The 20794-nt window shown below is 42.6% G+C and overlaps 1 protein-coding gene across 4 annotated transcripts in view; it reads left to right on the forward strand.

Annotated features, from left to right (window-relative positions):
• Positions 1-366: 366 nt before the first annotated feature.
• The window catches only part of PLEKHG7 (pleckstrin homology and RhoGEF domain containing G7), a 68243-nt gene continuing 47815 nt past the window's right edge, over positions 367-20794 (forward strand). The window contains exons 1-4 of one of the 4 annotated variants that reach the window (XM_063614263.1): positions 367-539; positions 692-784; positions 3847-4515; positions 5026-5048. In XM_063614263.1, coding sequence (XP_063470333.1) covers positions 4009-4515; positions 5026-5048 — 530 coding nt within the window. In that variant the 5' untranslated portion in view covers positions 367-539; positions 692-784; positions 3847-4008. Of the gene's footprint in view, positions 540-691; positions 785-3846; positions 4516-5025; positions 5910-20794 lie in introns of those variants that run through there. The other 3 variants (XM_063614264.1, XM_063614265.1, XM_055235600.2) reach the window with 3 other exon arrangements.

A 20794-nucleotide genomic window follows, 5' to 3' on the forward strand; every position in this document is an offset into this window, starting at 1 on the left:
TCGCTCCCTGGTGCTCTAATCATTTCCTGTATTATTCAATGCTTATCAAAGCATGTCATTAATAAAATAGATCAACGCAAAATGTTTTATGATGTGAAGAAAGTAGAGTCCCAAAGAATGCATCTCACAACCTTAGAGAAAATAAATGAAATAGAAACCTAGACCTGCTTCACTAAACTATGAGTGATGATTTATTGAATGCCTCAAGAGGAAGTAAAAAGCTACATTTGCATCATTTCTGTATTTGATCAGCCATTGTTTACCTGACTTGTTCTTAGGCTGCCTTAGATTCTGAACTGGCTTCCCTTTAGGCTTTTTCATAAACAAATAACTGGAAATGTCTCTAAGGAGGGGAGAGACCAGTTCCTCATTGCAGCTGGTAGCAAGGTTGCTTTCACTCAGCCGGGAGGGCGCATTGTTACAGGTGTGGAACTTGTTGCTTCGAGCCCTCCCTGGCAGCTCACTCTGGATCTGCAGGTTCTGAGGATCCTCAAGACCCACCTGGGTGCGGTTGCCTTCAGGGACAGACCATCTTACAGGTATTAAAGGCAACATTCAGCTGCCTTCTGGGTTTCTCTCTTGCACTTTCCTTTTGTCCTATTGCTATCAGTTTCGCTTGTTTTGCTGATCTCTCCAGGTCTCATTAGAATTAGTGAATCATTAACCTGCAATGGTTTCATTTCTAATACAGTGAGATGGCTTCCCCAACAGTGTGGATGGGTGTTTGCTGGACTCTCAAAGCTTGGAAGGTCAAAGGCTGGTGAATTTTCTTTATGATGACCAGGTATTAATTTCCTCTTTTAAACATGAATGGATTGACTATTAACTTTTGTTTCTACCAGATCCACTGGGTGTAGTCATTTAGGGAAAGCTTCCCAGGAGCCTTAGCCATTATCTCATTTAATTTCTGCAACAGGCCTGTGAGGGAGGTTCTTTGATGTCCTCTTGGTAAATGCTGCATGGCAGTTGGCAGAGGAGAAGTGGCTTGTCCTAGGTCACACAGCCAGTTGGTGGTGATACTGGAAGAGAAACCAGATCCATTTCCTCTGGTGCTTGAGCTCCTCCTGCCTTTCTGCAAACCACCTCCCTAAGCCCTGCTGTTTTTAAAGTTTCTCCATTTCTGCAGTGCATCATGTCAGCATTTACTATTGCCTTGGTTCCAATATTTAAGACAGTGGCTAATAAATAATTCTTATCGATGTGAATCCTATTGACCATAAATAACTTCCTACCAGCAGCTACACCCCTGTGTCCAAACGACTACAAAGGAAACCCAAAGCTGTATCCTAACCCCTCAAAAGAGGAGCAGAAAAGGCCAAAAGGACAGAGGGGAAACCCAAAGACTGAGAAATTTGATCTAACTATTATGCAAGTGCCTATGCAAATATACTAAATTCCTTTAACATTGTTGCTGCCTAGAACTTGGACAGTCTTCTAAAGGAGACAAATAATAGAACGGCCCTGATTGTATGTATGTGTGAAAGTACCTATTGATTCAAAATTAGCTGGGTGTAGTGGTAAGCATCTATAGTCCTACCTCCTCAGGAGCACTGCAGTGTGAGGATTCTGTGAGGCTAGGAGTTTGAGGTTACAGTGCACTATGATCACACCTCTGCACTCAGCCTGGGCGACAGAGCCAGACTCCATCGCTAAAAAGAAAAAATGAAAGGAAAGAAAGTACCCATAGATTTGATGCTCAGCTCAGCATTTGTTTGTTGGGAGAATGAGGAACTGGCCTCTCCATGTAGCGACAATGTACCTTAGTTTATCAATGGTCAGGAGGGACCATTTCATGCCTCTCCAGCAATGTTAGTATCAACTTTCAGAGCAGCATCCAGGAATTACCAATCTAAAACCAAAACTAGTACAATCTCACCTTCACTGAATGTAAGTTTCCTAAACTGGCATTACCTTCTTTCCTCCACTCTGCAAAAAAGGGTACCTCATGCATTTTAGTTCTACATGTGAAGTTCCATAACAGTTGAGCCCTCAGCTCAAAATAAAGCAAACCCAACATTAAGAATTTAAGATTTCTTTTGTGAATAAGAGTTGAATTGACTTTAGTTTGCATCTAAGTAGTTCCTCAAACAACTCACTAGTCTAAAATCCAGTACCTGTTAGTTTCATTTGGCCTTTAAAAATCTTTTTATACAGATGGGGTCTCACTATGTTGCCCAGGCTGGTCTTGAACTTCTAGGCTCAAGTGATCCTCCTGCCTTCGCCTCCCAAAGTGCTCAGATTACAGGCATGAGCCTCTGTGCCTGGACTTATTTGACCTTAAACAAGATATGAGTCAGGGAGTAAAATAAGAGACCACAAAGTCCCCAAAATCAATGTCAAGTCACAACATTGTCATGACAATGTCATAACATTGAGCTCCTCCTCTACTGATAGGAATAGATCTAACAGCCTATTATCTATTCACAAGGTTATTAGACTTCTATGACTGACACGGATTAAAAGAAACAAAGAGGAGAGAGTGGTTGCCACAGGCAAGTACAAAAAGCATAGTGAGAAGTAAGGAATAAAAATTAGGGAGTACATCGGTGTGGGGCCATTTGGTGTGGGAGTGAATATTCAGATGCTGTAGAAACATGTAACAATTATTGTATTCTCCACAGAACTATAGTAAACATAGTAGTAATCACTGTATTTTGGCAAAGTACTAGAATGATAGTCAACAGAATGAGGTCAGGTTATAAGGAAAAGGTTTATTGGTTTTCAGCCTTCTCTATATCAAGTTAAAGAAGCAAATAATACACCCTAGAAAAGTTCTACTAAAAAGTATTGCCCATGCAATTAAAATTTTAAGAAGTAAATTATTAGCCATTCTTAAATTTTGGCGATCCAAATGTGGCCAAAGGGTTTCAGATTGCTCAGTTCTGCTTTAGAATGATAAACTTACTAAAACTGTTATTGATGATCTTAGAATATATGGCCAACTACTAATGTTCCATCCACAAACAATCCACGCACAGTCTGAAACCACCTCCCATTCCATCTGGGGCCAGGGATCTCGCCTGTCCCACAGTCCTACGCCTGGTCTGCAAGTCATCAAGCATCAACTCTCATGCCATAAGGGATGTGTAAGGATTGATGTTTTCCCACACATACCTTCTTCATGTGGGAAAGTACAGAATAACGAAACTACAATAAGCCACTTCCATGAATCAAGTCGTAAAATGGAAGGGTCAGCTTTTCTTAAGCATGAGAAGAGATAATTCTGCATGCATAGATCGCAAAAAGCACCTCCAATCATGAACAGTAGGGTACCTGGTGATGTCTGGGTTTTTCTTTTCAAACTTGCAAGTCGTTTTTCCAAAATGTAAAGATTGATAGAATCTAAGATAAAAGACATAGTCAGATACTTTACATCAGTTACCTTCAAAGCCTGTCTCATTCTGTAATTTAAACCTTGAGGGAAGGAGCCTTGTTTTCCTTGTTCTTGCATCCCCAGAATGCACCAAATTATGTACATACATACATAAATGTAGATGATAAGGAGGATTTAAGGTATATTTGATTCTCTTAAAATGGAATAATCACAAGGAGAGGAGCTATGTGGTTTCCAGGAAGTACCTTAAGTTACCAAAGTTTTTAAAGGCTTTTTTGTTTGAACCTAGAAGGAATATTAAGTAGACAGTAAACAGATTTCAATACACTATTTAGATGAGAAGGCTGGAGTCACATATATTAATTATCTTCTGAACGTAAAGGATGCTGATGCGAACTGAGCTCTATTGCCTTGAAGAATTAGAAGTTTTCCTTTGAAATTTTAGACCTTTTTTCTCACTGCAGTCTCCCTCATTTGCTACATATTTCACAGTCTGCTCTTCCTCACTACAGATGCAACAACCTGCTTGACACTCTCCTCTGGAAGAGGAAAGGAACTACTAGAGGAAGCGTGGGCACTTGGATGCAGAAATTGAGCACCCTCCATGTGATCCAGAGAACAGCAACTCATACATCTTCTGGAACTTTCTACCAACAGTAGAACCTCTTAGCTTTATGGAGAAAACAGAGTCATTCTGTCCAGAGGTGCCACCCCGAGACTGCGGAGCCTCTCCTTGGCCCCCGCTGAGGAGCCTGCCAAAGAACCAGGGGAGTCTCCTCCAGTTTGACCGGCAAGCTCCAGGCCGCCTGTCCACCTCACCCACTTTGAGGAGATTAAGGACCCGTAGCTGTGGGACAAGGCAGGATACCTTGCAGGTGCCCACCCGGGGAAGCTGGGGAGAGCCTGTGGGCTCCCCATGTTACCTTTCCAAGAGCCTGCCAGGAAGCTCAAAGGATTCTTCACACTTGCTGTCACCCTTGAGACTCCACTCAAGATTGACCTCTGAACCTGAAAGGGCCCTGAATGCAGCTGACTCACTGGAGCCCCAAACCCAGCCCACGGACAAGTATCTCCCTCCTGAGCTTCAGCCTGCCAGTGAAGGGTCCCTTCACCAGGCCTCTCTTCTGCAGCAAGAAGGCCACTTCCTGCCCAGCCCCACCCCACGACGCCCTAGTCCTCAGGTAACACAGCTCTAAGCCTCTGGCCTCTCAGTTGGTGAACCACAAAGCAAAATAGATCTCAGAGTTGCTTCGTTCCCCCAAGGGCCAGTAGATCCTAAAAAGGAGACAGCACAGGAAGTCACACTGAGGGGACACATTTTCTTTAGGAAGCATTGACTCTTAGGTGAAAGGAGGGCAGCAATCTGGGGAGGAAAGAAAATGATCTCGCCCACTTTCTTCTGTCCTTAGAGGCACTTTGAGAAAGGATGCACCAAAGCCAGGCTTACCGATGGTCTGTCAGGTACCCAAGAGCAATGGGGGCCCTCTTGCAAACGGACACTATTTAAAGACAACGTGGTGTCACTGATTTAAAAGGGGAGAAAGAGCCAGTTATTCAAATTTCCAATCCCACCAAAATGTAGAACATGTTTTAACTAGGAGGGCTCATTGTTTCTCCTTTCAACATGTTTGCTTTGGAGTTTGGATGGGAATGATCAAGACTAAAACATATATTCTTAAAATTTATTTCAGGGAGAAGAATTGCACCCATCCAGGTGTGTATGCATTTATTTTCTCCAGTGCTATGACATCTGTTGACTATTTACTATTAGATTTTTATTTCTGTCCTGACGTAACAAAGCTGACGGTGTGTTAACCAGTGCACATTGTTTTAGAGCACTCAAGTCACTCTTCACATTTATAGGTGCAAGAATTTTCATTTCAAGAGTCTCCCTTTAAGAGCACAGCATTTGGGGGCAGGATACAATGCCATATGCAGTCATGGTTTTGTTTTGAATTGTCAATGTCTTAATTAACATCCACTTAGTAATAGGTTTTGTCTGGTAGAGAAAATAGAAAGGCCAGAGATATGCAACAGCTTTTCAAAGAAAAATTTAGAGAACAAAAGAAAGGAACAAGATGTCCTGGTTAAATCTAGGGTGACCTTTAAAATAACCTGTTATGACAGACTGTGCCCTTATCCAAAATGAAGTAGACTATGTCATTTCCAAAACCAGCTCTGCACTTTCAGCATGGCCCCATGGTTGTAGCAATGGATCTGCCATCCCTGACAGGGATGAAAAGTTTCTGTAGCAGCAAAGGAAATATCCATGCCCAATTTTATCTTCCTGACTTGTGGGATTGGCAGGAAAGCCCTCATTTCATTTGAAAAGTCACAGAGGATTTTTTTGGAGAAATAGCTACTGTTTTATTACTGGACCTCAATCCTCAAGCAATAGTTTGATGTTCATAGCAGTAAGGATAACATCCATGTACACATTCTTTGTTGATTTTAATCCTTGTTGGCCTAATTGTATCAACAAAGGTAGAATATACTTACCAAGCCATAGGGAAATGCAAATTTTTATGTTTGTGTATCAGTTAGCTATTGCTAGATAAAAAACCACTTAAAGTAACAGACAGTTATTGTTTCTTGTAAATCTCTGTGTTCCCTGGGGGTGACTTGGTCTAGGCTGGGTTTAGCTGAGCAGTTGCACTCCAAATGTTCCTTATCCTGCTCATGGGATCAAAGGGCTCCCATGGGTCCATGGGATCAATTAAGCAGATTCTTGATACAGTGAAGGGAGAGGTTCAAGAGGACAAGTAGAAACATGCAAGGCCTCTTGGAGCCTGGGCTCTGAATGTGGTCTAATTTTATTGACCAAAGCGAGTCAGTCAGTTGAACTCAGGGTCAGGAAATTACATGTTACCAACAGTGGGAGAGCATTGAAATGTTACATGAAAAGTGTATGGATGTAAGGATGGGGGAAGAGTGGGGCAATTAGTGTAAATCTTCCACACATGTGAAACAGAATAAAGCTCTAAGATGCGATCTAGTTCAGTTGTGTCACAGAAAGTGAAAAAGGGTAGTCTTAGAAAAAAAAATGATGTTTAGAGTCGAATTATTTTAATAACATGTTGAGAAATTTTATTCCTTACCCTAAGAGCAGTGTGAAACCATTTAATGAATTGATATGATCAGATGGGTGTCAGATATACCTGGGATTTAGATGCAAGTAGACTTGAGTCAAATAATTCGAATGTTCAGGTATGAGAAATTGTTAAGTTAGATTATGATGAAGGCAGTGGGGTTAAAAAGAAGTATCTCAATGCAAGAGATATTTAGGAGATACAATCCCCCAGACTTTGTGAATGGTAGCCTATCGGGGTGAAGGAAAGGAATCTTCAAGAATGACCTCCAAGCTTCTGGCTTGTACAACTGGGTAACCAAGGTGTCCATTCACTGACCTAGATAAACTTGGGTAAAGAAATGAAATATGAGTGGTTAGAGTGTAGGTCTTGTGTTCAGGTTTGGACATGTTGAGTTTGAGGACCTGCGAAACATCTAAGTGGAGATTTTGAGTAAATAATTGGTTAGAGAAGGCATCAGGGTGGATGTACTATATGTATATTTGTGAGTCTTAAATCAAGGAATGTTTCCTAGAGCAGGTAAAGTCTGGGTCCAGCTCTGATTATTAGATGGAGCCAGCAGACATAAAGGCAAATCAATGGGATGCATCAAGCCATTTGCAAAAAAATGACATGAAGGTAATTTCCATTGCCATATGGAATCTGTGATGAAATAACAAAAATAGTCTTGGTAAATTTTAAAAGAACAGCTAAGTCAGGCTGGGCACAATGGCTCATGCCTATAATCCCAGCACTGTGGAAGGGCCAGGCAGGCGGATCACTTGAGGTCAGGAGTTAGAGATCAGCCTGGCCAACATAGTGAAACCTCATCTCTACTAAAAATATTTTTTTTTAAAATAAGCTGGACGTGGTGGTGGGCACCTATAACTCCCTTCTTAGCCTGTTGACTTAAAGGTAGGAGGAGCCCAAAGTGTCCAGGTGGCAATTTTAACTTCCAGTTTAATGGAATCGTTGTTGCGTCTCTTGGTGGCAGTGTTCCTCCCTCTGGAACTAAGACCTCTAGGCCAGCAGAACGTAATGTCACAGGAACAGGAGGCAAAAATTTGGCTAGTGGATCACTAGGGGTGATGGTGAGTGGTGCTACTTGGACTTCCACCCCTTGATTCCTGAACCTGTGAATCCTGGCTATGGGAGAAACAGTACCATATATTGGATGCTGATTCAGAGCATTGCATGGCTGTCCAGATAACTTTGCCCCAGCCCTGCAAAGTATTGTCACCTAGTTGGCATTACAATTGTGACTTCAAAAGGCCATTCCACCATTCTGTCAATCCAGCTGCTTCAGGATAATGGGGGAATATAGTAAGACCAGTGAATTCCATGAGCGTGAACCCACTGTCACACTGCTTTGTCCATAAAGTGAGTGCCTTGGTCAGAGGCAATGCTGTATGGAATACCATGATGGTGGATAAGGCATTCCATGAGCCCACAGATGGTAGTTTTGCCAGAAGCATTGCATACAGGATAGGCAAACCCATATCTGGAGTAAGTACCTATTCCAGTGAGGACAAACCTCGGCCCTTTTCATGATGGAAGAAGTCCAATATAATCAACCTGCCACCAGGTAGCTGGCTGATCACCCCAAGGAATGATGCCATATCGAGGGCTCAGTGTTGATCTATGCTGCTGGCAAATTGGGCACTCAGCAGTGACCATAGCCAGGTCAGCCTTGGTGAGTGGAAGTCCATGTTGCTGAGCCTATGAGTAACCTCCATCCCTACCACCATGGCCACTTTGTTCATGGGCCCACTGGGCAATGACAGGGGCAACTGGGGAAAGAGGCTGAGTGGTGTCCACAGAACGGGTCATCCTATGCATTTGATTATTAAAATCCTCCTCTGCTGAGGTCACCTATTCGTGAGCACCCACATGGGATACAAATATCTTCAGAGTTTTGACCACTCAGAGAGGGCTGTCCACATACCCCTTCCCCAAATTTCTTTGTCACCAATTTTCCAATCACGCTTCTTCCAAGCCCCTGACCATGCAGCCAAACAATTGGCTGCAGCCCATGAATCAGTACATAATCACACATCTGGCCATTTCTTCTTCCATGCAAAGTACACAACCAGGTGTATTCCTCGAAGTTCTGCCCACTGGGGAGATTTCCCTTCACCGTTGTCCTTCAGGGATGTCCTAGAAAAGGCTTGTAGTGCTACAGCTGTCCACTTTCGGGTGGTGCCTGCATATCGTGCAGAACAATCTGTGAACCAGACCCTAGTCTTCTCTTTCTCTGTCAGCTGGTCATAGGGAACTCCCCATGAGGCCTTCGGTGCAGACTGGGGGAGAGAAGACAGGGTGGCAGGAGTGGAGACCATGAGCATTTGAGCCACTTCCTCATGAAACTTACTTGTGCCTTCAGGACCTGCTTGAGCCCAGTCACATATATACCACTTCCATTTGATGATGGAATGCTGCTGTGCGTGACCCACTTTATGGCTAGATGGGTCAGAAAGCACCCAGTTCATGATAGGCAGTTCAGGTCACATGGTGACTTGATGACCCATAGTCTAATGTTCAGTTTCCACCAAAGCCCAGTAACAGGCCAAGTGCTGTCTCTCAAAAGGAGAGTAGTTATCTGCAGAAGATGGCAAGGCCTTGCTCCAAAATCCTAGAGGTCTCTGCTGTGATTCACCTATGGGGGACTGCCAAAGGCTCCAAACAGCATCTCTGTCTGCCACTGACACCTTAAGCACTACTGGATCTGCTGGGTCATATGGCCCAAGTGGCAGAGCAGCTTACACAGCAGCCTGGACCTGTTGCAGAGCCTTCTCCTGTTCTGCACCCCAATCAAAACTGGCCACCTTTCAGGTCACTCGATAAATGGGCCAGAGTAACACACCCAAGTGAGGAATGTGTTGCCTCCAAAATCCAAATAGTCCTACTAAGCATTGTGCCTCTTTCTTGGTTGGAGGAGGGGCCAAATGTAGCAACTTATCTTTCACTTTAGAAGGAATATCTTGAAAGGCCCCACACCACTGGACCCCTAGAAATTTTACTGAGGTGGAAGTTTTCTGAATTTTAATCAAATTTATTTCCCATCCTCTGGCATGCAAATGTGTCACCAATAAGTCCAGCATATTTGCTACTTCTTGCTCACTGGATCCAATCAGCATAATGTCATCAGTGTAATGGACCAGTGTGATATCTTGCAGAAGCAAAAAGCAATCAAGGTCTCTCCGAATAAGATTATGACACAAAGCTGCAGAGTTGATATACCCCTGAGGCAGGACAGTAATGGTGTATTGCTGGCCTTGCTAGCTGAAGGCAAATTGCTTCTGGTGGGCCTTATGGACAGGAATGGAGAAAAAAGGCATTCGCCAAGTCACTGGCTGCATACCGGTACCAGGAGATGTGTTCATTGGCTCAAGCAATGAAACCACATCTGGTACAGCAGCTGCAATTGGAGTCACCACTTGGTTAAGCTTACAATAATTCACTGTCATTCTCCAAGATGCATTTGTCTTCTGCACAGGCCAAATGGGAGAGTTGAACAGGGATGTGGTGGGAATTACCACCCTTGCGTCTTTCGAGTCCTTGATGGTAGCATTAATCTCCGCAATCCCTCCATGGATGCAATATTTTTTTGATTTACTATTTTTCTAGGTAGAGGTAGCTCTAATGGCTTCCATTTTGCCTTTCCCTCCATAATAGCCCTCACCCTACCAGTCAGGAAGCCAATGTGGGGGTTCTGCCAGCTGTTAAGTATGTCTATGCCAATTATGTACTCTGGCCCTGGGGAAACGACCATAAGATGAGTCTGCAGACCCACTGGACTCACTGTAAGTCAGACCTGAGCTAAAACTCCATTAATTACCTGACCTCCATAAGCCCCTACTTTAACTGGAGGATCACAATGATGTTTTGGGTTCCCTGGAATCAACCTCAGCTCAGAGCCAGTGTCCAGTAGTCCCCAAAATGTCTGATCATTTCCCTTTCCCCAATACACAGTTACCTTGGTAAAAGGTCAGAGGTCTCCTTAGGGAAGGATGGGAGAAAGATTCACAGCATAGTGAGTTGAGATCACGCCACTGCACTCCAGCCTGGATGGCAGAGCAAGACTCCATATCAAAAAAAGATTCACTACATAAATTGTCGGTAATGTAGTGGGGTCCTTCCTCAAGGGCACCCGGCCTCCCCTTTATTCAAGGGGTTCTGGGTTTGTAAACTGGCTCAAGTCTGGAAATTGATTGAGGGGCCGTGATTCTCTGTTTTTGTAATTCAAATTAGTCTTGTCCATTCAACCTAGAAGTTTTCTACTTATAAAAATTAGGTAGGAATGTAGTAGGCTTCCTATCAATTTCAATTCTAGGAACACCGTAATTAATTAGCCAGTGCCAGTGCTCTACAGGAGTCAGTCTATTCTGATTGCCACTTTGCCTCTTCTGTCCATTATGGTAGCTACACCCACCTTGCCTTTGATGGTTGAGTGCCACCACTTGGTCTCTGCCACCTTGGGATCCAATTATTCCCATTTTATTTAAATTTTGTAGTTGAGTGACTGCAGTTCCCACTGTTAGATCTGACTTACAGAGAAGAGCAATTACAGGGCTCTTCAAAGCTGCAGGTCCTGCCCTCACAAATCTATTTCACAAGGCATTGGTCAAGGGTATATCTTCTGACCCTCTCTACTGGGATGAGAAGGTCTAAAGTGACTAACCCACTCCACCATCCCAATCTCCCTAAGCCTTTGGATCCCTTCCTCTATATTAAACTAAGGGAGATGAGGCATTTCCAGCTCACTCACAGTGGGCCATCTTTTAATTCATATTTTAGCTAACCAAGAAATAAACTCTTAGACCCTTTTTTAACTCCCCAAGCTGAAACATTAAATGCAGAGTCCCTATTTAGTTGGCCCAAATCAAAAATTCAGCCTGATCCAATTCTATGTTCTTTCCATCATTATCCCACACCCTTAATATCCATTCCCATGCCTGTTCTCCAGATTTCTGTTTATATAAATTAGAAAACTCAAGCAGTTATTTTCAAGTGTAGGACCCCTCCTCATGGGTCACACTCTCAACCTCACCTCTAGGGCCCTGTCGGGACTTTAGTCCAGTTACAGGTCTAGAGGCAAACAAGGTTGTTGGGGGTGGCTCCTGAGAAGAATCAACATTATCTTGCCTGCCAACTGCCTCAAGGGAGGCCATCACTATTGCCTCAGGCAGTGCAGGGTTTATCTCCCCAGACAAAGGTGGAAAGGCTGATGGCAGCATGGGTCAGGGTGGGGATGTTGCCACTACTGGGTATGGGGAAGCTGTTTTTTTCTGGCAAAAAGTGTTGTCAGAGTTTACAAACTCAGTGTCCCCAGCTTCGTCAGGGTCCTCCCGGACATCCTATTCCAAGTTGCGGGGTCCCATTCTTTTCCAATCAATGACCTCACTTTAACAGTAGGCACCTGGCGGGGCTGTGCATGCACCTTTCATTGCAGGTCAGCCACTCACATGATAAGAGCTTGTGTCTATTTTTCCACAATTTCAGCTCTTTCTCTACAGGAGATAAGACTCTCACTCAGGGCAATCTTAGCAGATTTGAGGCTTAGTGTCTGCTTCTGAAGCCAGGAGTTAGAATCCCTGAGTTCATCATTTTCTCTCAACACTTTGTCCACTGAACTTAGGAGCAACCAACCAGCTTCATTATGTTCCTCGGTTCTCCACATATTGTCAAAGGTATTATGTAAAGAGTCACTAAACTTGCCTCTCACAAGCAGTGAATCAGGAGTGTCAAATGCACTTACGTTGCATAACTCTCTAAACGATTCACACCAAGGACTGTCAGTGTTCTCCACACTATTAGAAGTAGAGTCCTTAGCATTTTTGGGTCTAATCATATGAAGCAGCCAACTCCAGAAGCTCCAAAACCGAGGAAAGAACTCCATCCTTAGTACTCTGTTCCTCTAGAACCACTCCTTGTAACAAAATCTGTATTAGTCAGAGTTCTCTAGAGGAACAGAACTAATGGGATAGATAGATAGATAAGAGTTTATTAAGTATTAACTCACATGATCACGAGGTCCCACAATAGGCTGTCTGCCAGCTGCGGAGCAAGGAGAGCCAGTCAGAGTTCCAAGGCTGAAGAACTTGGAGTCCGATGTTCGAGGGCAGGAAGCATCCAGCACGGGAGAAAGACGTAGGCTGGGAGGCTAGGCCAATCTCAGATCTTCACGTTTTTCTACCTGCTTTATATTTGCTGGCAGCTGATTAGATGGTGCCCACCCAGATTAAGGGTGGGTCTGCCTTCCCCCGCCCACTGACTCAAATGTTAATCTCTTTTGGCAACACCTTCACAGATACACCCAGGATCAATACTTTGCATCTTTCAATCCAATCAAGTTGATACTCAGTATTAACTATCACAAGATTCTTACATTGCTAATAAACAAGAACTGAAAAAAAAAACAAAAACAAAAACAAAAAAAACCCATACAGATCCCCGATCTGTCTCTCTTCCCTCCCTCTTCTCTTCTTCCACATGTCTCTGCAGTCTTTTCTGCAGCAGCCATTTGTTCAAAGAGCCCACTTCCTTGAACAGCTGCTTGCCAGGCTGCGTGGTCATGTAATGTTAGGTGAAGAATGAAGAGCTCTGCATGAGGCCCCACTGTCTGTCTAAGAGTGAGGGTTCTTGCCTCAAAAAAAAAAAAAAAAAAAAAAGTCCTATCAAATGGTATAAACTAGGATTTAGCAAACTATGGTCCATAGCCAAAATTCAGCCCATAACCTGTTTCTGTTAATAAAGCTTTATTGGAACACACCAACACCCACTCATTTGTGCATTGCCTGTGGCTGTTTTAGCATTGTAATGGCAGAATTGCAACAGAGACTGCATGGCCCACAAAGCCTAAAATGTTTACTATCTGGCCCTTTACAGAAAAGGTGTGCTGACCCCTGGCCTATACAATTAAGAAATGCTTGCCTCTGTGGCTTCCAATCACAGCAAAATTTTTTGTCTTGCAGAATAGATATAAAACCTTTTTCAAAAATACTGATTCTTCTGTTTTGGTGGTTTTGGGGTTTGTTTTGTTTTGTTTTTTTGATACAGAGTCTTGCTCTGTCACTCAGGCTGGAGTGCAGTGGCACAATCTCGGCTCACTGCAATCTCCGCCTCCTGGGTTCAAGTGATTCTCTTGTCTCAGCCTCCCGAGTAGGTGGGATTACAGGTGTGCACCACCACACCTGGCTAATTTTTGTGTTTTTAATAGAGACAGTATTTCATCATGTTGGCCAGGCTGGCCTCAAACTCCTGAACTCAAGTCATCCACCCTCCTCAGCCTCCCAAAGTGCTGGGATTATAGGTATTATAGTGTTTTAACATGTAATCTGACAATGTGTAAGTGATAAGTGCCCAATATACTCATAGTTCTGAAACCGGCTAACTGGTAAACCCTTGCTCTCAGGTTTTTCTTTGTGAACTCGTTCTTCCTGCCATTCCCTCTCTCATTCTATAATATTTAAGTGAACTCATACTCACTTCAAACCTTCCTGTCTTACCACTAGAATATGGCCCCTGGAAAAAAAATCTTCACAATTCATTCTTAGGCAAGTGTGAGGGAATTTAGGCTTAAGGGACATATACTCTCATCTTTCTGAGTACAGCCAGTACATTTCTCTCTTTTGGGTTTCCCCGCATCTTATAAATGTCTCCATCATAATTTCTAAAACACTATATTGTGTTTCTTTTATATTCATCTGCCCCTGAGAATCAAAACCTTCCTGAGAGCAGCGACTGCTTCTTATTTATCTTTGAACCTCTAGCATCCAGTACCCAGAAAGAGTCTACTTCCAAAAAGATGAATGGAAGAAGGAAGACAGGCAGGTTGGCAGGCTTCTTGGATTACAGTGCCACTTATCTATCCCCAATGCATTTGCATTTTAACAAAAGACAGCTTGAAGCCATGCAATGAAGCTGTGTTGGTGGAAATTTTAAACATCAGAAGCAAGTGAGGGAGATGCTTTTGTGGACAGGGAAACATTCCTAGCATCCCATCAATTTTGTATTCATAGGAAGCTGTCCATCTTACCTAATTTTCAGGTCAGCCCTGAAAGTGAGAAGAGAAACATACATGCTACATTTCTATAAGACTATAGACTAACCTTCCAATGCTCAAATAGAAAGTAGGAGAAAAGTTAAATATATCCGTATTAGCCACTGGGGCAACGTTAGCATGAAAGCCAAATGATGAGATATTTGAAAGTCTGTCTTGAGGAAAAACCAAACAAACAAACAAAAGTATTAAATGCCAGTAAAACTTCCCCCAAAGTCAGATTCATCTGGGGTTACCAATAGGGGGCAGCAGGACCTGGAGTTAAAATCTGCCGGAGTCAAACTCCCTGAATTCAAATCCTAGCTCCACTTCTCTGTGGCAACAAGATCTTGCACAATTTCCTTAACCACTTGAAACTTTGATGTTTTTATCCATGAAGTGGAGATACAAATACAGTCATGCACTGTATTAATGATGCTTTTGTCAACAATGGGCCTCATATACAATAGTGGTCCCGTAAGATTATAATAACGTAGTTTTGCTCTACCTAGTTTATGTTTAGATACACAAATACTTCCCATTGTGTTACTGCTGCCTACATTATTCAGTACCATAACAAGGTGTACAGGTTTGTAGCCTGGGAACCACCGGTGACACCTTACAGCCTAGGTGTATAGTAGGCTACACACCATCGAGTTTTGTGTAAGTTCACTCTGTGATGTTCACACAATGACAAAATTGCCTGAGGATGCATTTCTCAGAACATATCCCCATCATTAAGCAATGCACACCTGTCATGTTCCTCTCACAGGTCTTTCTTTTGAACTGGCTAATAATATAATTCAAATAGTAGCTATGGTTATTCTTAGAGAAACCATTCATTCAGCACCTCCCACATGTAAGTCATTGACTTATTCTTTCTAAAATTTTCTAACCCCAGAGCTAAATATTCTAACATCAGGCACATCAAATGTAATGTATCTGACCTTTAGGTTCAATACAATACAATATTATACCCCATAGGTTTTTATTTAAAACCCCTTATGTCCCTAGCACTGTCTGTTAACTGTAGAACATATAGAGGAGAAGACTCTGTCAGCTTCTTCGGGGCTTTAAGACTTGTTGGACAGGATTCAGAGACTAATAGGCAGTGTACTGCTCATTACTCAAAAGAGAAGACTGCAGCCCTGGGGAGCCTTCCTGCTATGGGCATGGTGCAAGGGGAACCACGTGCCATTCTTCCACCAGCATCAGCTCATCTATTAGGTTGGTGCAAAAGTAATTATGGGTTTTGCCATTACTTTTAATTGTGGCAAAAACTGCAATTACATTTGCACCAACCTAGTAGAACATAAGTTCCAGGAAAGTGGGATTTTCATCTGTTTTGTTTATTGCCTTATCCCTGGTACCTAGAACACTGCCTGGCACTTAATAGGTGTCCAATAAACGTTTAAGGAAAGAAAAAGAAAAGAAAAAGGAAAAATTGGTAGTTGGGTTTGGACATGCCTTTTAGGGAAAATTGTATGGTCCCCTTTTGTTTTGTGTATTTTCTTCTCCAACTATTTATTTGACTCCCTCCAGCTCCTTTCGACCTCCTCGATCTTCCTTATAGTTTTGTGCTTGTCTCTGAGTGTACTTTGGGTTTGCGGGGATTTGTACAAGTATTGCTTAATCCCACAAGGGAGTATGTTGACTGTTTTCCATAAAAAAACAGTAACCTAGAAAGAAGGTGAGATTTCTGGGCAGTTACCAGCAGTTACCATGGTGCTCTGAACACGTGTCCTCAAAACAATATTACTGATTTGACCCCACAGCCACAGTACATGGCATTTCTCACACGCTGATGAGACTCTTAAGAGGCATCTCTGTTCTATGTTCAAACTGATGTATAGGGTACAAGTCTTCCATTTGTTCACTCCGCATTTATGAGAAGTCGCCATCACGGTACCAGATTCCAGGCGGTAAACTAGAAGCTTGTCATCCTATCTGCTTCTCATTTGCATTTCCAACAAATGGAATACTTTGATAGAAAGTTGAATTGGAAACCATAGTCAGACATACAAAAGCGCATTCCCAACAATTTTTTGAGACTCATAATAGAAAAATATATCCCAGATTTAACCAAGAGAGCTGTAGTTCGATAATTGGCAGTAGAGTTGTCATTTCTCTTTTGATTATTTTAAAAAGAGATTTTTAGAAAAAGTTTGTTACTGATGCTTAATTTGTTCTTCCTGTGTAATCAACCCATAGTTATAAGCAAGCATTCCAAATTGCACTATATTTCTTGCATAGGGTAAAACATTATGATTCTTAAAATGGAATGCCAACTTTTTCTAGTCACACAATTGCTGAAAAGCTGCCTGCTGAAAAAGACTACATTTACCATGAACTCTTACTACCGGACAAGGACTATAGTTTCTGATGAATAGGGCCTGATAAGGCTGCCTGATTACAAAACAAAAATCACTGGGCAACATTCGTAGCAAAGGAAAAGATAAGACGATGCTTTATCCAAGTTGCAGTGCCTTCAATAAGATTTTTATTCCTTTAAGACACACATATCACTAAAGGGCAGTTGTACTTCCCATATTCTCTAGCCTTTGTTATTATTTTTTCTTAAAATTTGCACCTGGGAATTAAAGACTAGTAGTCTTTGGTTTAAGTCTGCTGCACAGAAGGAATCTTTTAAAAATATAAATGATCTATTAGTCATATTTTTAAAAGGAGAGCTTTGAATTAATCATCTTCAAATATTTCTGCCAAGATAAAGGTCACCACACAATTACTGTCCTCACCCACTGGCCACAGAAGGAGAGAAGGAGAATGATGCTCCTGGATCTCACACTAGAGCATGCAGGATGCAGGCAGCCTCACGCGGCACACTTGCTTTCCACATAAGGAAACAGCGGCCCAGGGAAGCGACAGGCCAAGGTCACAGTTGGGAATCCGGGTCCTAGGTTGGGTGCCCTTGCCACTCAATAGGACTGCCCCATATTCGTTTCCTGTGGCTGCTATGATAAATTACCGTAAATCAGGTGACTTAAAACAGCAGAAATTTATCCTCTTTCCATTCTGGAAATCAGAAGTCTGAAATCACAGTTTGGGCAGAGCCGCACTTCCCCTGAAGGCTCTACCGGAGGACTTTCGCTTGCTTTTTCATCCAGTCGTTCCTTGGCTTGTGGCTGCCTCCCTTTAATCTCTGCCTCTGTCCGTCTTCACATACCCTTCTCTCTTCGCTGTGTCTCTTCTCTTAGTGTCTATTTTTTTTTTCCTTCTTCCTTTTTTTGAGACGGAGTCTCACCCTGCCGCCCAGGCTGGAGTGCAGTGGCATAATCTCAGCTCACTGCAACCTCTGCCTCTCAGATTCAAGCGATTCTCGTGCCCCAGTCTCCTGAGTAGCTGGAACTACAGGCATGTGCCACCACACCGGGCTAATTTTTTGTATTTTTAGTAGAGATAGGGTCTCACCATCTTGGCCAGGCTGGTCTCAAACTTCTGACTTCAGGTGATCCGCCCACCTTGGCCTCTCAAAGTACTGGGATTACAGGCGTGAGCTACTGAGCCTGGCCTCTTAAGTGTCTTTTATAAGGATAAGGACATTTGTCATTGGATTTAGGGCCCACTCAGACAATCCAGAATAATCTCATCTCTAGATCCTTAATTTAATCATATCTGCTAAGACCCTTTTTACAAATAAGGCCATATGCACATGTTCCAGGGGTTAGGATGTGGACATATCATTTTTGGGGGGGCCACCATTCAAACCATTATACGCCATTCTTTTTCCTAAAGTAGTAGCCATCATTACATCATTTTAAACATTTTGTTGGGCATTAAAATAGTTGGTAGTCTCTTTTTCTCTTCTTCCCATTTACAAGTCTTCTTGGAGCAGACCTGCATATTTGTATTTCTAATTCTAGCTCTGTCATTCACTACAACATTGCGACCTTAGGTAAGTTCCTTATGCATCCCTCTAAGCCTCAGTTTCCTCTGGTCTAAAATGAGAACAGTAATATCTACTACATAGGGTGCTTGTGAAAATCAATATGATAATGCATGTAAAGCACTTAACAAAGTGTCTAAGAAGAATCAATTCTCAGTAAATGCCAGCTGATTTTAAATTAGAATAATATTCACCAAGATCAGTCTATTGCTTACAAAATGTAGACATTTGAGGTCTACTGGGGGACCCATTTCCAGCAGCCAGAGACATTTCTGGCACCAGCACGTGAGAGTTGCCTCATTGTTGAGTGCTGACACATGGGCGCACGGCCTGCTCAGCAGTGAGGTGGGGGGGAATTCCCGGGATGCTCTGAATTGTTGCTTTCTCAGCCCACACCATGGACCTTCAGATCTTCAGCAGAGCATAGAATAAGGAGACGTTCTGGTACCAGAAGGGAGACGAGATTATTCCAGCAGCCATGGGACTAGTCCCTTCGGATCTGACCAGCTTGGGGCAACGCAACTCAGGGTTAGTGAAAGAGTGGCTGTATTGGGGTTTCTACATGGTGGGTGGGGGTGGGGAAAGCCAGTGGAAGGGTGTCCTGCTCTAGAGAGCTGCAAAGTCTGGGTCAGACACCCAGTTATACAACCTTCTGGGTTCCAAAGCTTGTCCCGAAGCAAAGAACCAGAATAGCCAAGCATAAAACCAAAGAAAAAAAAAAGCATTTATCAAGGATATTTCTTTAGTCGTGTTTTTCTGAACAAATAAAGGGTGGTATGGAGTTATACTGTACTTACACGGTGACAATGGGTTGCCAGCCACACCCCAAATAGTTTGCATTTATTATTAGTTTATTCACCAGCTAAGTCCTCCTGTCAGGAAATCCAATCTCTAAAAATATTCTTCCCTGTCCTCTTCACACCGGGCACCCCTACACCACACAGACACCACTTTGCTTAGGGGAGGGAGATAAGAATTCTGAATTCACTATACTGATTGCTTCCAGTGGATGGTCAATCCAGAATTGGAGACATTAATCTTGCATGAATGCCACGTTTATTAAAAAAAAAAAAAAAAAACCTAATATTTAGAACAGCCAAAAGAAGATACCAGTTTGGATACACACTCCAGCCACCGTGAGACCTAAATTCAGTCATGCTGAATTCATTACAGCTATTTGAGTTAATTTCATTCATCCAACGATCCGAGCAACCCCAGCTGACACAGACCTGGGTCTTTTCTAGAGTGCCCAGAAATCCAGTCCACTGCCAGGCATGGACTCGACATAGAGGCACATTTTCCGCACCAATCCATGTCTCTTCATATTACTGGTGCAGATGTTCTGATTGCTTTCCTAGGTCTCTGCATGGCTACAATGGTGGTTCTTGATATTTTTATTAACTCATGCTGTCTTTTGATGAACACAATATATTTCATGCCACAGAAATTTTTTTATGCCCTTCCAGAGGCATATTCACCTTTCCAGAATTAGCATTTGTGGGTTTGGAACACCAAGGCAAAAAGTCAAGGTCATGGATCAAGCCGTTCACAAGCCGGTTATCTTCTCCCTGCTCCCTATGTGCACATTCAACTCCAAATTTGACCTTTGTGCTCCCAAATGGATGCATGATGTCAGAAGGTATCCCAGATGAGCAAAATGGATACGGGTAACATAACCAACCACTTTTAACTCGGAGAGGGTGAGCACTCAAACTGTATTCTGCTTTCGTATATGCATACAATTATTCATTTATGTTCCAGAATGGAAAAACAAATGCAATTGAGGACTGTCAGTATTTCGATCTATAGGTCAACATGTCTATTTATTCAACAAGCTTATCTGAATACTTGTTCTATGTCAGATTCCATGCTAACTGATTAGATTCTGTGATATATAAGATCCAGTATGAATGTTCAATGTGTTTATTATAAAGAGACAAGGTAGGAGTAGGCAAGGGAAGGGAAGAAAGAGAATTGTCCCTCCCTGAGTGGGTCAGAAAAGATTTATGGAGGAGGAATGTCTAAGCTAGAATTTAAAGATGAATACAAGTTTTTCAGGCAGACAAAGTACAGCTAGGCAGGCAGATGGGAACTACCTGAGCCAAGGCATGGAGGCGTGAAGTGCACAGTGTGTTTAAAGAACAGTACAGAGCTAGCTATTCTTGGAGTACACATTCTGCAGGAGTTTGTGTAGGGAAATGGCAATGATCAATCACTCTGAGTATACGTGGGTTGGGTTATTGTTCCATTTACTTAACAAATGTTTACTGAGGCCTTACTAAACAGAGGAATTCAGACCAGGAGCTGGACCTTAGGGTGATAAGGGAAATAAGACATGAATCTACAAAACATAAGATACTTTTCATGAGAGAAGATGGTTTCATTCATTCATGTTCATCAGCAACAATGGATTAAGTTCTAAATTAGCACCTACCAATACAAATGAT

Source organism: Symphalangus syndactylus, chromosome 13 (genome assembly GCF_028878055.3).
Source record: "Symphalangus syndactylus isolate Jambi chromosome 13, NHGRI_mSymSyn1-v2.1_pri, whole genome shotgun sequence".
In the NCBI taxonomy this organism is placed as follows: Eukaryota; Metazoa; Chordata; class Mammalia; order Primates; family Hylobatidae; genus Symphalangus; species Symphalangus syndactylus.